This window comes from Choristoneura fumiferana, chromosome 3, assembly GCF_025370935.1.
Source record: "Choristoneura fumiferana chromosome 3, NRCan_CFum_1, whole genome shotgun sequence".
Classification (NCBI taxonomy): domain Eukaryota; kingdom Metazoa; phylum Arthropoda; class Insecta; order Lepidoptera; family Tortricidae; genus Choristoneura; species Choristoneura fumiferana.
This window is the reverse complement of record NC_133474.1, coordinates 2349170-2368977: the sequence shown is the minus strand read 5'-3', so window position 1 is coordinate 2368977 and position 19808 is coordinate 2349170. Positions and strand designations below refer to the sequence as shown.

The window sequence follows — 19808 nt, the reverse complement described above, 5'->3', positions numbered from 1 at the left end:
CAAAAAAGTTTCAATCAAAGATTTAGAAGTATAACGCCCTACCTCATACCACTTTCTCTACCCGCCGTAGCGTCTAATGTAACTACACTTTTTCGCTGCGAAGGTATACTTAAACTTCTAAATCTTTGGTTTCAATACTAATGAATTGGGGCACTTTGGGAAACTAGGTTTATTACTAAATTAGTTATAAATTATTACGCAAATGTTGATAGCGCGTTTGCGTTGACTGCAGTCATTTAATACGGACCTTAGATTGCGATCTCAAGTTACGCCCGTGATAGTTAACACTTATTTACTTGAGGATTCTTTTTTAGGAAACTCGATACAAACACGTCTTTGGTTTACATTAGTTTGTGCAATAGTTTATGTAAAATATTTATACAAAACTGGCTGAAGAATTTTTCCATATAAAGTCAGCCTTCAATGGGGTATGATGATTGATAGCCTCGCAGCTTATGCCACTCTGGTACTTTTGCGATCTCGAGCTCCTTAAAACGCACTGTATTTACTGCTTTTTTTAAAATACAATCTTGTTCTGTATTATCTAATACAGATACAAATCGAAATTAAAATTGTAATCAGGCATAAAATTTGTTCTCCACAACCGAGGCCTAAGCGCTTCCAGTACGTTTCTTGGGGATTTTTGCATCATTATGACCTATAATCCTATCTCAACAGCTCAGTATACTTTTAAGTAGTTTGAGATCGTAGACTCATTTAAAAATCCATTAATTTTAAAATAATGTTACCAAGCTAAGTTTGTAATCTTTTTAATGTTCATTATGGCCTCTTTAGTTGTTAAAAGGAGAGCTGAACGTATTTTATTAGGTTATTTACATAATTGCAATATTTCCAATAGCCCATTATTTTGGGGTTGCCGGTACACTGTCCTCCAACAGAGTGTTGCCAAAATTAAATGCATGGGGAGGTTACCGGAAAATGTATTTTGTTTAATCTATTGAGCACCAGTGTTTTTTAAAAGCGACTGAACGTATCATCAACATAAAATTTGAGTGTGAAATTTTGTGTCTTCCCTTGCTAATTTTACTTAATTTCAAACTGCCACAGTATTTGTATGGTTATATAGGCGAAGTCTGATTTTGAGGGTGAGATAACTATGGATTAGCTAATCTTAAAATACGTTTGGTGCTCGAACGATTAAACTAGATTTTGGTCGCCTACCCCACTTCGCTTGTAGATACAATGTAATAGACGAGATTGTTTTAATAGTGTTACAATTTTGATGCATGTATTTGGTATGACGTAAAGTCAAAATAAAAAATAATAAATTAAATATATAGGGAATTCAAACACTATAGGAAAGTTGCAATTGAACTACTGTTATGTGTAAACTGATAGAATAATTATTTTAATAGCCTATCTATTTAAATTAAGTATGTTGGTCACTAAAATACTAGAATATCGAACTTAATTCAGACAGCAATGGTTCAAGTAAACATGCTGTTAACTTAGAAAAGTGCGTCCTTTTTTACTATGTTAGCAAGAAAGGGACACACTGAATGACTAGCGTGAATTAACACTGCTTTCTAGCCGTTCCATTTTGTTACGGGTCACTGACGTCGCTAGCAACTTGCAGTGCCGTAGCCGCAACTGTTGGGAACGAAGGTGTGCTGTTCTGAACTGAAGTGTCGCTTCTAGTATTTTGATATTCGCATAATTTGATGTGAAAATTTATTTATTTCAAAACGTTCGCAATAATTCTAGACGGACCAAATAGCGAGTCATTGTTACAATTTTGCCAACAACGTATCGAACGTTCACAAATAGAATAGATATATTGTAGTAACATACACTTCGTTATTGTATGTAAGTAAATGATAACTTGAATTATTTTTCGCTATCTGTTCGTTGCTCCGTTTTTTAATCTGGTACTTAAATTCATCGTTAATAAAAATGATGAAATGTTTTATAACCAAATGGTCTTCAGCCATTTGTATGAGGCTAACTGCTAAGAAGATAACCTTACCTAACCAACTTTAAAAAAAATGAAAAACGCCCGACACTGTTATTTCAAAGTTCCACATCTCAAAAACGGATAAACCGATTTTAATGGGACATAGCTAAGAACCATCGCAAGGAAACTCGCTTTGACGTATAAATCCACATTGAAATCTGTCCATCCTTTTGAAAGCACGATGCCACAGACAGAAAGACAGACATTGGCGTCTAACTTAACACCTCTTCGCGTCGGGGGTTAATAAAATATTTTTTTTAAAAGTTGTCGAGGTTCTCGGTAAGTTGGTTTCTATGACGTTTTATATCAACATATGATGAGAAGACCGACATAATGTTCCAATATTTCATGTGCAATCGCCCTATGCATTATACTTATTATAATCAGGGACTACTAAATAATCAAGGGCTGTTAATTAGTCTAATTAATGTTTATATCATATTTATTCATAATAAAATAATGTTACACTCGTCAACTGAACGCGTTGCCCCTTGGACACTTCGTTGATTTTGTGTGGATTTGTAAAGAGTCAACTCAATGACGAGGCGGAGTGTATGATTTAACCGTGCGTTTGACGTGTGCGCCTCGATTTAACCTTTTCAACGACGACGGATGTATCCGTTCCGTCGTCGGTTGAACGCCAACGATTATGTCAATATTGATTTCACGCCAAAGGCTTTTAACCTAGCTGTTGCTCGCGACTCCGCCTGCCAAGAATTCATTTATCGGTATCCTGCGGGAACTGTGCAATTTTCCGGGATAAAGACTGTCCTATAACGTTTCCTGGGTTTCAAACTATAATAAAAAAAAAAAAACAAAATAAAAGTCTATGCATCTATCTTTTCAAGAATGTCCGTGAAGCGTAAAAGACTTCCTGAATTGGAATCTATACATTCCGAGTTGTACTGAAAATAGGTCTCATTTTGATGTTTTTTCCTAACTTAACCGTGCCTTCCATCCTATTCCGTTTGCTATAGAGTTTCCAATACGTTAATCATCTATAGTTACTTCCTTGTAGCCGTAGGTAGTGTTAGTATTCGTGGCTAAACCTAAAGATGTGCCAATTCGATTTACTAACTTGACTCAATCCTAAATCGAGTTTTAGCTGGGGCACCACAGCGCCAACAGCGTGCAAACAAAAGAGCAAGTTTTTTCCGAGTTGGCACATCCCTGACTAAACCTACTCAATAGTTAAAAAGTAAAAAACGGCTTATTAAATAGTTCGTAGCATAATATCACTGGGTATCGAAATACATCATTTCTAGCGGGTACACAAGTAGGTGATTTAGGGCTAAACTTGTTAACACGCAATTCGTAGCAGTACATCAGGCGTTATCCTGACGAAGTTTGATATCGTGCCGTCCCGTTCACGCTTATAACATTTAATAAGACAGTAAAAGGGACGGTATGATGCGAACTTCGAAATTCAGAGTAGTCCTCCTGGTTTGTAGATGTGTGAAGAAAAACTTGATCGCCCATGTGAAGTTCAAAAGATAAGGGTTACTGTGATTGGCTACTTGGCGCTAGTATCTAGTACTACAATATGACAAGTTTGACATGGTCTCGTTTGTGATTGGCTAAATAAATGAAGCAATCGCGAGCAAGACTTTAAGAGAGTTTATACCTGCTGAGCTGGCAACGTTGCATTTTTGTTAGTTTTTCTCGATTATTCCTTAAAAATTGAATGAAAATTAAAAATGTGGTCTGTTAGAACTGTTCTTAATATATAAGTTAATGTGTCTACTCCAATAATTATTCGTGATAGGCTTTTATTTTCTTTAGAAACCGTTAATTTGTTCGTTTTTAAACAATATAAAAGTCTAACACGAATTATTATTGGAGTAGACTGTAGACACATTAACTTATATATATGAAGGGTCCACGGAAAGAACATGCCTAGTCACCTTTTTTAAAATTGAGATTTTAATCTAAAATGTAGAGCTCACAAAGTACTATGACTTACCACTGAATTAAATAATCTGAAAACAATAAAAATCTATTTTTTGATCTTCTAAATAAATGGTAACCATAGTAATTGTTCGTGATGACGAACTTTCAAACCGCTATAACTCAAAAGGTTGCTTAGGTGACTAGACACGTTCTTTCCGTGGACCCTTCATATTAAGAGCAGTTCTAACAGACGCATGTTTTTATTTTTCATTGAATGAGGGGTTTTCACGTAGGCGATATATCGCTAGATGGCGTATCGTGAGGTCCGTTTGACGTTTACTTGCGATTGGCTCATTTAGTTTTTTAACCAATCACGAGCAAACGTCAAACGGACCTCACGATACTAACGCCATCTAGCGATATTTCGCCTCATATTAAATATAATGACCCGGATAACTCACGTCTTAAATCGAGTTTAGCTCGACATGTTTCGGGCTAATCCGTAAATGACAGTTGACAGTTGGTTGGTTGGTTTGACAGTTGTAATGATGATGAAAACGCGGGTAGTTGTGTGCCGGTGTCAGTTTCGTCGGGTAGTCGCGCGAGCAGAGCGGCGGCGCGCAGTGCGCGTGTTGCAGCAGCCGCTGAGTCGCGTTGCTCCGAAGACGAAGGGCTACGGTTTAGCCCGAAACATGTCGAGCTAAACTCGATTTAAGACGTGAGTTATCCGGGTCATTATATTTAATATGAGTGAGTCTCACGGTAGTTTCATGTTCCAAATATTTCGCCTCTGTGAAAATCCTCATTTTTATGGAATACTCGAGAAAAAGTAACAAAAATGCAACGTTGCCAGATCAGCAGGTATAAACGCTCTTAACGTCAATCGGTACTCTCGTTACTAACGCGAACTAGCGATATTTCTCCTTTCAAGAAACCCTTATTGTAGGGTTATGTAATGTGAGCACAGTTGCAATTTATATTTGTTAAGGCGGTGGACAAAAGACGGCGAATGCGGCTGTCTGTGCTAGCGCGTTATAATTATGACCTTTAGATTTAAAAATGGTCGTATGTATGCTGATTATTTTCTCCTTGTTTAGTGCAATAGCGTCATTTCTAAATGTCCTCCAAATTGGCTTTTCCAGTTTGCTGGATATCGCGCGCTCATATCATACACATATATAAAATAGATTTACAATAACATGTATAACCCCTAGAGAATTGTTCCACACAATGTATTGTAAACTGATATCACTGTTACTGTATTTGCAGATATTTTTATAATATATTTAGGTAAAGGGCCGACGTATTATCTTGGTTAAGACACTAGTCTTTAGGTAGCGATTGTTTATAATCCCAGGTGAACTTGAGTGAGTTGCGTGAAGGCATTTGGGCCAATGAGCTGCCCGTATTCTCCTCGTGGTGAGACGCGTTAGCCAATCATATATGGGGGCTACTACGAAAATCGAAGTTCGTATCGTACCTACCATTCCTCTCACTCTGGTATTAAATAATAGAAGTCAGTGGGACGGCAAGATACGAATTACGAATTTTGCACTTCGTAATATAGGGCCTGGGAACAACGAACGACCAATAGATTGGCTGTATTGTATTAAATTGGCAGCTAACTTCACGCTGCTCACATAAGTTTCCTTTAGTTAAATTAGGTTAAACTTTGCTCACACCGCCAATTTTGTGATTGTAAGTTTATGCTTGCGGTGTTGCCATGATTTAACTTATAAACGGTTCCAACGCGTTATTAATCTGGCAATACACGTCTGACTGACGAATGTTTTTTTTTACGTGCTTCCTTTATATGATTGTAATTTAAAATTATAATTTATTAATCTTATGATTTTATTGTATTCGATTAAATCATTCATTTATTTTATTAATAATTTAAGAACACGATGTAAATTTAATATTGAATCAATTGTCCGTGATGTTAAGTTATTCATTAACGTACAGAAAGACCGGTGGTAATAATATAATAATATATATCGATAATCTCAATTATCGATGCTTGTCCCACATACTAGGGATAAGTCCGCCTTTGTACTTAGCACTTTCTTTTTTGTGTAACATTTTTGTATTTCCTTTTTGTACAATAAAGAGTATAAACAAACAAACAAACTAGTAATCGCCCCCAGTATTGTGAGTATTTTTTAAGTACTTACCTATTGCTCTGATGACGAGTATGAAGTTCAAACAAAGCATATTTTAAATGATTTATTTATTTATTTGTCATTCAGCCACTTGAAATGGATTATCAGTCAAAACGGAGACGTTTAACGCCCGAAAATTTGGAACAAATTCTGATCGTTTATTTTAACAACAGTAGATGGGACAGTAATTAAGAAAAACAATTTGGATGAGTATCAAAAATCGTTTAAAAAAAGAAGAGAATTACGTTATTATTTTGTAAATTTTTTACACTTTTGATAATAACATATTTAAAAAAAAAACTTGGGAGTGATCACTTGTATATGGAACAAGCATCGATAATTGAGATTATCGATATAGGAACTCACTACCAGTCACAAAACTTTGCCCCGTGGATTCCTATGTCTGCTTATGATAGTTGCGATAGATGGCACCACGTGCTACTATCGATCGGCGTATGCAAGCGAATATAGTTTCCATTCCCAGACAATGAGGGTTTTCACAAAGGCGAAATGTCGCTAGATGGCGTTAGCATCGTGAGGTCCGTTTGACGTTTGCTCGTGATTGGTTAAATAACTAAATGAGCCAATCGCAAGCAAACGTCAAACGGACCTCACGATTCTAACGCCATCTAGCGATATTTCACCTCTGAAGACCCTCAACCGAACGGTAACGCTCCTAGAATACGTATGTCTGGAGTTCTGGATTTCAAGGGTGCATTGTGGGCACCTAGCACGAATTTCATTTTTGATGTAGATTTTTTCTTATCAAGCGACATAGTATGTTTCCGCCGCGGTTGCATCCTGTACACTGTTTAGATAATATGGTTGTATTGTATAGTGAGTTACACAGTTGTTTCTTGTGTAGCTATGTTACTGTTAGGACGGCATATCTGTAATAAATGTGTGTATATTGGAGTTTGGTCTTTTATTTTTAACTTCCCTATCCCATTGACAGATGGCAGACAGAGTTCCAAATGTTAGAATAGTACAGTCACCAGCAGCAATATCTGACACAACGAGCGTGCATAAATATCTGATAAGACTATTTCTAGGGCTGTAAGGACGTGTCAGATATTTTTACACTCTCCGCTGTGGCAGATATTAATGCTGGTGACTGTACATAATACGGTGTCCCGAAAAAGTGTGACAAATTTAGGGAGGAGATAGGTGGGCAGCTCATCTATCAAATATAGAAAATTACCTTTTTAAAAGTCTTACCGTTTCTGAGAAATTTCCATTTTCCTGATATTTGACAAATCTATAGTTACACCTGGAAATGGATATTCGGAATTGATTGTTTTTGCAATTTTTTTATTGTTATTATCAGATGCAAAAATGCATGGTCTTACGCAAAATCAGGTTTGAACGTCTGGCTTCGATAGGCGAGGCGCTTGAGCTACCGTCGACTATGAACTTTGAACGAAGAATTGAGTAGTTAGAGGCGTCTCTAGCCTATGTAGCGCCCGTGTGCAACAATTACCCTAGCGCCCCCTAGTAGGCTCGTGGTCTAAATGGAATGGGTACAAAGTACAAGTAACAGCACATCAAGTTACCACAAACTGTCAATTTTCCCCAACTAAGAATAAACTCTATTGTTTGGAGATTAAGGGTCTGTTTCACTATCCATTGATTAGTGTTATGCCGTCTCCGTCTATTCGAAAAAAACAAATAGAGACGGCATCACATTTAACCGTCAGTTAACACTAATCAATGGATGGTGAAACAGCCCCTAAATCTGAAGAATAAATTGGTCGGTTTTGGATACCATGATGTGCTGTAGTTCGGATAGTTCAGTAGTTTCAGTACCACTACCATGAGTTTACAGTGACCGTACTCGATAGCGACGGCGTAAATTATTTGTAGAGGCGCTGTACAATTCTCCATACAAATAATTTACGCCGTCGCTATCGAGTACGGTCACTGTAAACTCATGGTAGTGGTACTGTCGCTGGCATACATATAAGCAAAGTCTGTGTGCGACGGGCGATTAATCTCACACTTACGCGAAGTGAATAACAATAATAAAAACAGTTCAACTGAAATAAACTTTATTATAAGTAATATTCTACACGTGATAGCTAACATTATAAAGTAATTAAATTATGAAATCAGTATGGCATCTAAGTAATTAAAGGTTGCCTGGAAGAGATCGCTCTTAAGCGATATGGCCGCCTATTGCTTACCTTGTATTTTTTTATCTGTGTATCTGTATCGCTTACTATTTCTGGTGTACAATAAAGAGTCTTTGTATTGTATTGTAATTTCTTTACACCATTTTACAAAAATCTAAAACTACATATGAGACAATACAAAGGATTAAAAGATCCGACACTGATGTGGAATTAATGGAAGATCACAACAAAGTGGAAAATTTACAGGGTCTTTCAATTTAGGGGGCGGCCACACTGCTGCTCAAAATACAGAGACGGCACGGACTCGCAGTGACGTGCCGTAAGCGCTACGAATACGGCACGTCATTACGACTCCGTACCTTCCCTGTATTTTGAACAGCAGTATTGCCATTCCTTTATTCTCCAAACATTAAGCAATCAGCATGAAAACGTCCACCGGACGGACAAAGGCCTTCCCAATCCCAAGGAAATCCATAACGGTCAGTGCCAGTTTTAGCACTTCCAGCGCCCTGGGCGAGATTTCCACGGCGCCCCCAACTTTTGGGAATTATCTAGTAACGGTAGGACAACACACATCGCGATAAAACTTCGTCTTCGGCCTACGGCATTGTGCATGGTGACATTGCAAACAAAGGCGAAGTGTCTGCGGCTTCGCCCGAAGTGCCGAAGTATTAGCGAATATTCGGCTACACACATCGCGATAAAGCGAATGTTCGCGTTATCGCTATGTGTGTGGCCCTAGCATTAGGCTTCGCACAATGAGCAAAGGCGCCCCTTTAATCCGGCGCCCTGGGCGGTAGCCCCACCGCGCCCTACCCTATCACCGCTACTGACAATGGTCTTTGGATAAAAAAAAATTCGGTAATCTTAGAACCACATACAAAATATTTCCTGCAAGCCATTTCTAATCGTGATAAGAAAAGTGTTGTATTATCTAATAGATTTAGGGGCTGTTTCACCATCCATTGATTAGTGTTAAGTGACGGTTAAATGTGATGCTGTCTCTATTTGTTTTGTTCGAATAGAGCCTAACGCTAATCAATGGATGGTGAAACACCTGCAAAAAAAAGTGCAAGCAAATGACTTTGAAGTGCCGCATGTAATACAACTCGCTCGCTTTTTCCTGCAGATCTAATCTGGGCTTTAGTCCCAGTTACAAAGGATTAATATTTAGCTCAGATGGTGTTTTTTTTGTTTCTTTACTAACATATAAATAAACAATAATATTAAACTACATTCATCACACCATTTTACTTTCCGATTACATATACAGTATGATTACTTGGAGTTAACACTTGACAGATGGGTGTGCCTTCAGTCAATTTTCCCGCTACCCACGTTTACAGATGTAACAACTTTTTTATTTGTATGACCTCAAAGTTGAAAATTGACTCAAGGCACGCCCATCTGCCCAGTGTTAACTCCAATTAATAGTACTGTAAGTGACCTTACTAATTAAATTATATTATGTAGCAGTCTGTATCAGAGTCTGTACAGTGTACAGTGGCTGCTGCGGGCATCAATATGGTATTTGATAACTCCTGAATATTCCATATCCTACAATATTACACACATCACAAAAAGCCTTAGGATAGGTAAATTTGATGGCTAGACTTAGGGTGAAGCCAGACAAGCGTGATTTTTTGAGGCATGAGCTGGGGCTTAAAATGAGAACTCATTTTGAATTTCCGTGTGGCTCAACTGTACTTTTGTATAGAACCAAATGCAGCAGAAATAACGCGACCGAATATACGCGGCTCACGACTCAAAAAATTACGCTAGTCTGGCTTCACCCTTAGCAGTAATACCTATATATGCCTATATTGAAATGTTCAAATCTGTCTAGCCACTCACATGTTTTTGGCAACTAGAGTTGCCTGTCAACGCTATTATTTTGTTATATGTGGGTGAAGATCAAAAAGTTGCACACCTTAACGCAGGTAGTTAAAATTACTACAAATTAACTTTTTCCATTGTGGCACGAAAATTAATCATACATTTGTATGGATAATTTTCGGGTCACAATATCAAAAATGAATAGTAATACCTAGCACCTTCATGATGAATAAAGTTCAACTCAAAATTCAAAGCAAGTGAGTGGCTAGGAATAAAAATTATCCAATTTTGACTTTCAAACATTTATAACTCTGAATATAAGTCAAGTACCATGTATGCGAGAGGCACCATAATTCATTATAATGTTGTATGTAAGGGATGCATAAAGCAAGCAGCTTTTGAGATGTGCACTCATCTAGGGGAGGGAGGTGGTTAACGAGTTGATCAAGTGCACCTAAAGGTAATCAAGACAAAGGCTGGCGCTGGTCTTCATGTCCTGCAACAATACAAAAATATAAAGTGATGACATTGAATCATATTTGTACAGTAAACTGTAATTGATTGTTTCACTCTGTTGTAACAACTAAAAATATTATAAATAGACAAGGCAGTAGTTGTGATAAATAAAACAATATAAGTAGCTCTAGTTTTGAAATCTGAAGGTAAGAATATTTTAAAATAAAAGTTTAGAAAAAATAAAGATAAAGATGATTGAACAACTAGAATAACTGGTCACCTTGATATAGGGTCGCCAACCATAATTTCACAAACTGCCATTTATTGTTGGGGTAACCAAAACAATTTGTTACAAGCTTTTAATTAGTTTCACCTGTCCCGTTGTCTGTCTTGTCTCTCTGTAGCTAAATCTTGCAAGTTAAATTCAACCAACTTCCAGTAAGTACTTGAATAGATTTGAAATTTGGCATACTTAGGTTTATGTTTACTTATGTGTAAATAAAGTATTTGATTGATTGATTATTGATTATGTAGATTGCGTTGCGTAACAATAAAATAATCTGGTAGTGACATCCTGGTAGTTCAGCCAGTATTTGTCTCTGTAGGATGGAGCGCATCAATGGTTAATGGCATCAACTTGAAATTTGGTATGCAAATGTAGTTTGAGTTTGGGTGACAATGCAAGTAAAGTCAACAAAAAGTACAGTCAGTAAAAAAGCTTGTATTAAAAAATTAAATTTTTACCAAAATCTTATTTTAAAAACAGGATATAGGAATAGAGTAGCAATGTTTCTATGAATATTTGAAAAGAAAAAATAAATAATTATAATAATAATGATTACAAATAAACATGGCCTTATCCTGAAAAGTAACTGAAACGTCTTGGGGCACCTCAGAAAGCAGGATATGTCCTGGGAAAACAGGTCAGTTGGCAACCTTACCATACTAGCACTATTTCTTCGCGATAATTCTTGTTCCTCAATACCCAACATGGAACAAAGTCATTTCAGCTATACTTATGTAAATATTATGTGTCAACAGATAAAGCCGCCTTTGTTATAGTACACAAAATTCCAAGGTCTCAACAAGTCTTACTTACTCGCTAAGATTTCTGTTTAAATATAGCTCCAGTAATAGTTCCGTGTCGCTGTATCAAGCATTGCTTCGTGTCAGTCTCTAGGCACACAGTTGGAGGCTTCAAGTTTGGTTGAATTTTGCAAGCCTGCTCCGAAATAGCGACGATCATGCCCGCCGAGTCGACGTGCGCCGTGCCTTTCGAAGCCAAACAAAGCCCTTGATGGTCCGCAACCAAGCATCCATTGACGTTAGGCGTTGCCATGATCTCCTCGATAACTCGGTCCAGTTCCTTCTCCATCTTTATTTTTGTAGTTTGAAATTATACGTGTTAATGTCGTGAGGTCGTAATGAACAAAACAAAACAAGATTGTTGTTGTTTCTTTAAAAAAATATGGCTCTGTCCATCAGAGGACAATTTTGCCAGTGTCTAGTAGTTTTTGCCGTTGTACGGTAAAAAAATTCTAGAAAACGAAATATGAGAGGTAATGGTGAATGAACGATTGACAGCGCGACCGATCCGTCAAAACAAGATTATTCGATCGAAATGACGTTGCGATGACGTTTACGATGACTTTGACTTTGACGTTTGTGACTTTTCGTTCAGGAAAAAAGTAAAACCGACTCAAAAAATAAATAATAAAATAACAAAAAATGGAACTGACTCCAAAGCCCTTGAAAATATTTTTCTAGGTACCTACTAGCTCGAAGTCGGTGACTCAGCACGAGCAAGCAGGAGTGGAGCAATAGTCGTCTACCTCACCTACATACTACAGGTTTCAACCCCTCTTGCTGGGTCGTGCTGAGTCACCGACTTCGAGCTAGTAGGTACCTAGGAAAATATTTTCAAGGGTGTTGTAGTCCGTTCCTATTTTTGTTATTTTTTTTGGAGTAGTTTTTACTTTTTTGTTAAAAAAATCTTTATTTCTCACTTTTTAGTGATTCGTAGCCAAAGTAACATCTCACAACGATTCCATTAAGCCCAAACACGGCTTAGTTACGTTGTTTTTTATAACAGAGTTCCGTTGCGTACCTTCCGGCTTCAGCATTAAATCCGTTCGAAAGAATCATTAACTTAAAGCTTCTTCTTAGTCTTGAACATGAAACTACCGTGATTCTCACTCATATTAAATATAATGACCCGGATAACTCACGTCTTAAATCGAGTTTAGCTCGACATGTTTCGGGCTAATCCGTAGCCCTTCGTCTTCGGAGCAACGCGACTCAGCGGCTGCTGCCCTAAGCCGTGTGAACGCTCTGACTTTATTTTGCCATATCTCTCCGTAAAGATTTGCAATTTTGAACATGAAACTACCGTGAGACTCACTCATATTAAATATAAGGAGGGCCCTGAAGCCCTGAAGGGCCCGGTTTTTGGGACCTGTGCGTTGCCGGTGTGACCGGTGTTTGTTTTCCTAAAATATAATTCAAAATTAGCATTGATCATAAAAAATCGAGAATCGTTCACTAGGGTCAGAGTAAACACAACATACTCAGATTGCCTGTAGTCCCGTCAACACGCAGGGGTGAGAAGCCCGCCCAACAAACATTTTACAGGTGGCCACAACGTGCCAATTTTGACTTTTGGTTGTATAAGCTGGTCGTAAACACGTCGTTATCACATCGATATGACCGAGAAAAGGCCCATTTTATACGAATCTATGTCGTAATATAGTCAAGTAGCAGTCCTATAAGTCACTGTATCAGTCGTGTAGTGGTCGTATAGAAATCGTGAGACATGGTGTCATGACCAATGTTCATGGAGTTATGGTGTTTATTACCGCTGTTTTACCGCATTTTATCGAATAAAAGTGTTTATCGTGACTTTAATATGGGGTTCTGTTGTAAAGTTATCAGATAAATGTAGTAAATTCAAACTTAAAAACTGCGAAGGACAATTACTTTAATCATAGCAAAGTAGAACAGCCATTTTATATTTTAGTTATCTTCTTGTGACATCTTCGAAACTCACGTACGACTAAGTAAGTACATTTATCTGTTGGGAAATTAACGCTATCGAGTAATATGCCCTAGTCTTCTCAATATAATGAACGCGCCTTATAAATTCTGTAAATTAAGCTATATTCTTTTCAATGTTTTTAATGAACGTTTTAATAATTACCTTTAAACGTCTTAGGGTTTAAGATACAACCGTAATACAATATCTAAACGACTTTGCATTCTGTGAACTTTTCTTTTGTCAGCCATTTTAACGAAATTAGGGTTAGGTGAAATTTTTATAAATTTCAAATATTATTATCAACGTTACAAAGAAAAGCTGTGTCACTAAAGTTATATACGTAATAAATAGTAGCATAAAAGTGTTCAAATCGGCTTATAATCTTAAAAAAGTGTACCTAATTTATCACTTTTATACGATCGTCACGTAAAAAATAGTAGTCCTCGGAATCTAATACGACAAATGTTAGTGTAAAAGACGTATAGACGTTATCAAGATGACAACTGGTTATACCACTAAAAGTTGTATAATAGTCATGTAAAACAGTCGTATAGAAGTTTATGCGATGTTCATATTGGACTACAAATTAACTTAGAATTGTATAAGAGTGCAATTTATGACTTTTACACGATCGTCACGTAAAAGTAGTTCTTATGACTATAACACAATAAATGTTGGTGTTAAAGTCGTATAGACTTTACTAAGCCAACATCTCCGGTTATACCGCTAAAAGTTGTGTAAATGTCATATAAAACGTCGCATAGAAGTCTATACGATGTCAATATACGACTAAAAATCGACTCAACATTTTATAAGAGTGCAATATATTACTCTTATGCGATCCTCACGTAATAGTAGTTTTCGCGGCTCTAATACGATAAATACCGGTGTAAAAGTCATATAGACGTTATTACGACGACAGCACTAGTTATACAACTAAAAGTTGTGTAACAGTCATATAAACGGTCGTATAGAAGTCTATACGATGTCTATATACGACTACAAATTGACTCTAAATTTTATAAGAGTGCAATATATTACTCTTACACGATCGTCACGTAATAGTAGTTTTCGCGGCTCTAATACGATAAATACCGGTGTAAAAGTCATATAGACGTTATTAAGACGACAGCACTAGTTATACGACTAAAAGTTGTGTATTGGTGATATAAAACAGTCGTATAGAAGTTTATACGATTTCTATATACGACTACAAGTTGTATAATGATAAGAGACCCATAGTCATATTACACGCTAAATTTACTTCTAAACGATGTTTATAGCATTATGAGTCGCATAACTTACACAAATACGACTAAAATGTTTGTTGGGCGGGACTTCTACGGCACTATCTAAACTTAAAACGCTGCAAAAGTTAAAAAACGCATGAAGTTTGTATTTTTTTAAAGTTGCTAACAAAACAATAAAAACAGCATCTAAAAACCAAAATCACCTAGTTGGGGTATCACATTCTGCCTCGAGCCTTTGCTGGCGAGGCGTAGTCGCCAATTCGTCGCAGGCAGGGTCATCTTCTCTGTAGGCAAAATATATAAACGTGAATTGATTATAGTACATTACCATACCTAGGGCGGTGAATTAGTATAGGTATGTCCCGGATCGCAGGTGTTTGTGGCCTTCACCTTCGGATCGGATTCTTTACTAGTTACCGCCTGCGGTTGATATAAAGTTGCGTCTTGCCTCGGCCAGGAAGTGAGATTTTCTCCTTTTGGGCAGAAAATCCCAATTACGGCCTAGGGTGACGTAAAAAGCATTATGAAAGCAAATTTAATTACTTTATATTATGGGCTGCACAAATGCATGGCCAATTATTTATAAATGAATTCAGTAATAAATTGGTCAAGCAATTCTGCAGCACATTGTAGATATACCTTATGTCACCATAAGATTGTAAACACCCATAGGTTTATAATCTAACGCGCAAGATTGTAATCTAACGTAAGCAACCAATCCGTCAGTTTATAATCTCGCGTGCTATTTATATTCTCGCGGAGTTACAATTATACGGTGTCATATACAAACATCTTACATTATCTCCCACGGCATAAGCTTCCGAGCTGGAGGTGTCGCCGGAGACCCAGGCATTAACCGGCACTCGCTTCTATTGGGCGACTGTTTCCTAAAACATAATTGTTATATTAATACAGTTACTTCAGTGTATACCGCTATGTTAATAAATAGTAGTTATAACTGTAGTTTTAGATATCTCACCTCGTCTGCTTGCGAGGAGGGGCGTCTGGCAGCAAGAACCTCTCCAGCTGCTTCTCCCTCTTCTTGGCCACATAGGTATTACGGGTCTCTGACGGAATAGCGTTTAATCTTTTTTTGGTGTCGGCGAGCCGTTTTAAGATTACCGCTTTTTCTTCTTCATATGATCTAAAAAAATATATATTTACATACAAATTCCCGCCGTGTTTCATTTATTGCAATCAGGTTGCTACAAGGTTTTTCGAAAGTGGTGACGACATGATAATCTGTAGGTACGTATAAGTAAATAATTAAATTAACCTGGAACTAGGACCCGGACCCGGTGATGGTGGGCTTGGTGATGAACTTTGAGGAAATAGCTCTCTGGGCTGAGCTAACCCCTTTCCCTGTCCTCGCCCGCGTCCTCGCCCTCGTTCACGTCCTCGTCCTCGTCCACGACCGCGTGGTCTTTGGTCTTCGTTATTTTTTGATTTAACTGGTCTGTTTAAATCATATAAAATAGCCTACATAAAAATAAAACCCCATGCACAAAAACACACCTCATGCACTGCTTTTCCGCGCAAATGTAAAGCTTGTGTGCGTTTCAAGCGTCTAACTGTTGCCGTTATTAATTTAGAGCAAAAATAACGGTGAAAATCACGTTTGTTGTATGGGAGCCAGTATATTTATTTTATTCTGTTTTTAGGATTTGTTGTTATAGCGGCAACAGAAATACCTACATAATCTGTGAAAATTTTAACTGTCTAAGCTATCATGGTTCATGAGATACCTACAGCCTGGTGACAGACGGACAGACAGACGAACGGACGACAGCGGAGTCATAGTAGTAGGGTCCCGTTTTAACCCTTTGGGTACGGAACACTAAAAACACTAAAACCATTATCAATTTCCCACTCGTTCAAACCAAGTTCAACCATAAAAATACAATGTACATGCTAAGCAAATAATTAAAGACCGGCTTTCTGACCACATTTTGTTGAAAAACTTTAAACGACTTCGACACTCGAGTGGAGTTAACGCGTCAAATAATTTAACTACGAATTTCTCAAATATATCCACGCAATGATAACCCTTATTATTATTGGCGTTTTTGTAGTGATAATGGTGATTTTGATTTTGGAATTAATATATTTAATCAGTAATGAAAAATCTCAGACCAGGATATTGCAAATGGGTACGTATGGTTCCTATTTTTATAAGATTTTATTAAAATTTAAACTTTTAAAGTTCGTACACTTTACAAGGTTTACCTACTGTCACTTCGTGTTTGACCTTTCGTGTCGGGGCAGATATTTGTATGAAAAATACGAATGTTTGTTCTCGGGTCTTGGGTGTTTACTATGTATTTAAGTATGTATCTATCTATATAATTATATTTATCCGTTGCTTAGTACCCATAACACAAGCTTTGCTAAGCTTACTTTGGGACTAGGTCAATTGGTGTGAATTGTCCCGTGGTATTTATTTATTTAAAATTGTTAGAAGGCATACAATGACAGGTAGGTACTATTTTGACTGTTCAAATCGAATACTTTCATCTTGTTACTAGCTAGTAAGGATAGGTAAAAGTGTACGCAATTTAAATATCAGCAAGACTTAAATCAACAAAAATTACTGCAAGCAAAAAAGCTTGTATATTTTTTAACGAAGACTTATTGGTAGGTGCCTTGGTTAGGTACCTACTAAAAATTTAAGTATTATAAAATCTATTGACGTGTTTTTGAAATATTTTTGACAATAGATTCATCAAAAAAAAAAAATAAAAAAAAACCAGTAAATTTAAAAAAATCTAAAAACCCGACTGCCTTAAAAATACTAAAAAGAAGGGTGTCACTCACGATTTAAATGGGTCCCGACTGTTGAACTTTAAGTTAGCTACTTAACAAAGTTCTAGCCACAGATTGTGGTTTTAGTCCACTAGACTTGTTTTCTTCTTTTTAGTATTTTTAAGGCAGTCGGGTTTTTAGATTTTTTAAATTTATTGTTTTAATTCACACTTTTTTAATAGTTCTGTGAAAATGGTAGATCAAAACTATTATAACCAATATATATTTAGAATGGGCTAATTATTAGCTTTCATTTAATACCCCACTCGATAGGTTTGAATTAAAAACATTTTTGAAAGCTTACGATTTGGCGCCAAAAATACGCCATTTTGATTTTTCAAGAATCTCTTGTACCCACTGTCACTCGCGTCATCAAGATGAATCCAATGACGTATAATTTATCAATATCGCTTCAGTCAACGACGAGTAGTTACAAGAGGGCATAGGAATATACATATCTCCTTCTTCGCAGTCGGGTAAAAAATATCGACAAAAATATGACGTTGATTACGATTAACGTATTAAATTTATATAAGTATCTACTTTTAGAATAAATAAAGTCTTAAGATAGGTTAAATTAAAATATAAATATTTAATAAGAATAGCAACTAAAATAAATCGTAATATTAAACCATGTAATGATACTAAGCCATATATCCTACGCCCTGTCCATTAGCTGCTACATCCTAATATTTATTTTTACTTTGCTTTTATTTATGTTCTGCTAATTCGGAGATAAAAGCAGTTATTGAAAAAAAAATACATAAAAGAATGTGAAAAATATTCATATTCTTTTAGCGGGTTAAAACAAACATTTAGTGAATCTTGGAAAAACAGTACTTTTTATTATAAGAGGGGGTAAACGAGCATACGGGTCACCTGATGGGAAGCAATCACCGCCGCCCATGGACACCTGTCAACACGAGGGGTATCACAGCTACGTTGCCCTAGCCCTAGCACGTTCACACCTAGGGTACAACAAAAAAAGCTGGCGCAGCGGCGAGGCGGCCGAGGGCAGGAAAATATTAAAATACCAGGGTCTCGGTTCAGCATACAATTTCGTTGCTGTCGGATTTGAAACCCTGGGTCCTTGGGGTCCAGCGCACAAAAAATAATTAAAGAAGTGCAAAAGCGCCTGGTCGACACTACTGGAGACCAAAGGGCTCTGGCATCGCATCGCCATTCCGCTTATAGTTTCGCCATGTCTGTCTGTTTGTCTATCCGTCCGCGGCTTTGCTCAGAGACTATCTAGAAAGCTGTAATTTTGCACGAATATATATGTAAACTATGCCGACAAAATGGTACAATAAAAAAAAAATTAAATCAATTTTTCGATTAAGTGATTTGTTTGCAAAATATTAAATTTTAAAGTGCAAATTTTCATTAAAATCGAGCGTCCAACTAAAATATAAACCGATGGGTGGAAAAATTTGATTAAATTCAGGATTATCGTAGGTATATCAAACTTACGAGGAACGGTTTAGTTTTCTTGAGAATTATTAGTAGTTTAAGAGTAAATAGCAGCTTAAGGTATAAAAATACCTAAACTTGGAATATTCCGTACAAAATAAGAAATCCTTAGAAAAATATTACTTATTTTTTTCGTAATGGCTACGGAACCCTGTTTCGGGCGTATCCGACACGCTCTTGGCCGGTTTTTAGATTTAATTTAGTAGGTATTAGTTTTTCAGTTAGGTAGTTAGTTTATAGTTAAGGTTTTATTTATGGTTGCGTTTTCTCTTTAATAAAAATGTTGAAATATAACAGTAATCCACTGACATTATAAATACGTTCGTAAGAAATCCACATTTTCTTAAATACCTATGCAAAATTACAGCTTCCTAGTATTAATAGTTTCTAAGTTAAGCCACAGATGGATGGTCAGACACACAGACGTAGTTCCATAGGAAAACTATCCTACAGAATGTTCTTCAATTTCCATAAACTTCGACAGACCTACCTGATACCTGATAATATATTGCACAAATCAATCAATCAACTTTATTTGGGGTCTTGAATGTTTCCTTAAAGTTAACGAAAACGAAAAATAGCACGCTGTACAATTTTCAGGACTAGAATCCCAAAAAAACGTCATTAAGTCAAGGAAGTAATACAATACCTAACAAAAGTAGTATATTATCTACTTATTTTATTTTTCATCGTCGTAATATATAAACTCATGCATATGTATTAGCAAGATTCAGTCTATTTTTAGAACACGTATATAGACGAGCCCATGCCCTTGAGCCATACTCTTCCCACATACTGTTG

General features: G+C 36.7%; 2 protein-coding genes across 2 annotated transcripts in view; both read right to left on the bottom strand.

Moving 5' to 3' along the window:
* Nucleotides 1-9492: 9492 nt before the first annotated feature.
* Nucleotides 9493-12021, bottom strand: Lamtor5 (Late endosomal/lysosomal adaptor, MAPK and MTOR activator 5). The gene is made up of 2 exons (XM_074085199.1): nt 11551-12021; nt 9493-10491 (listed from the first exon to the last, which is right to left on the bottom strand). The coding sequence occupies exon 1, from the start codon at nt 11824-11826 to the stop codon at nt 11554-11556; it is 273 nt and encodes a 90-aa protein (XP_073941300.1). The 5' UTR covers nt 11827-12021; the 3' UTR covers nt 9493-10491; nt 11551-11553.
* A 2730-nt stretch (nt 12022-14751) lies between these two features.
* Nucleotides 14752-19808, bottom strand: part of LOC141445704 (uncharacterized) — a 12668-nt gene continuing 7611 nt past the window's right edge. Inside the window, exons 2-6 of the mRNA XM_074111593.1 lie at nt 16012-16191; nt 15715-15879; nt 15533-15622; nt 14939-15019; nt 14752-14851 (exon numbers count right to left, since the gene is read on the bottom strand). Of these exons, the coding sequence (XP_073967694.1) occupies nt 14752-14851; nt 14939-15019; nt 15533-15622; nt 15715-15879; nt 16012-16191 (616 nt within the window). The remainder of the gene's footprint in view (nt 14852-14938; nt 15020-15532; nt 15623-15714; nt 15880-16011; nt 16192-19808) is intronic.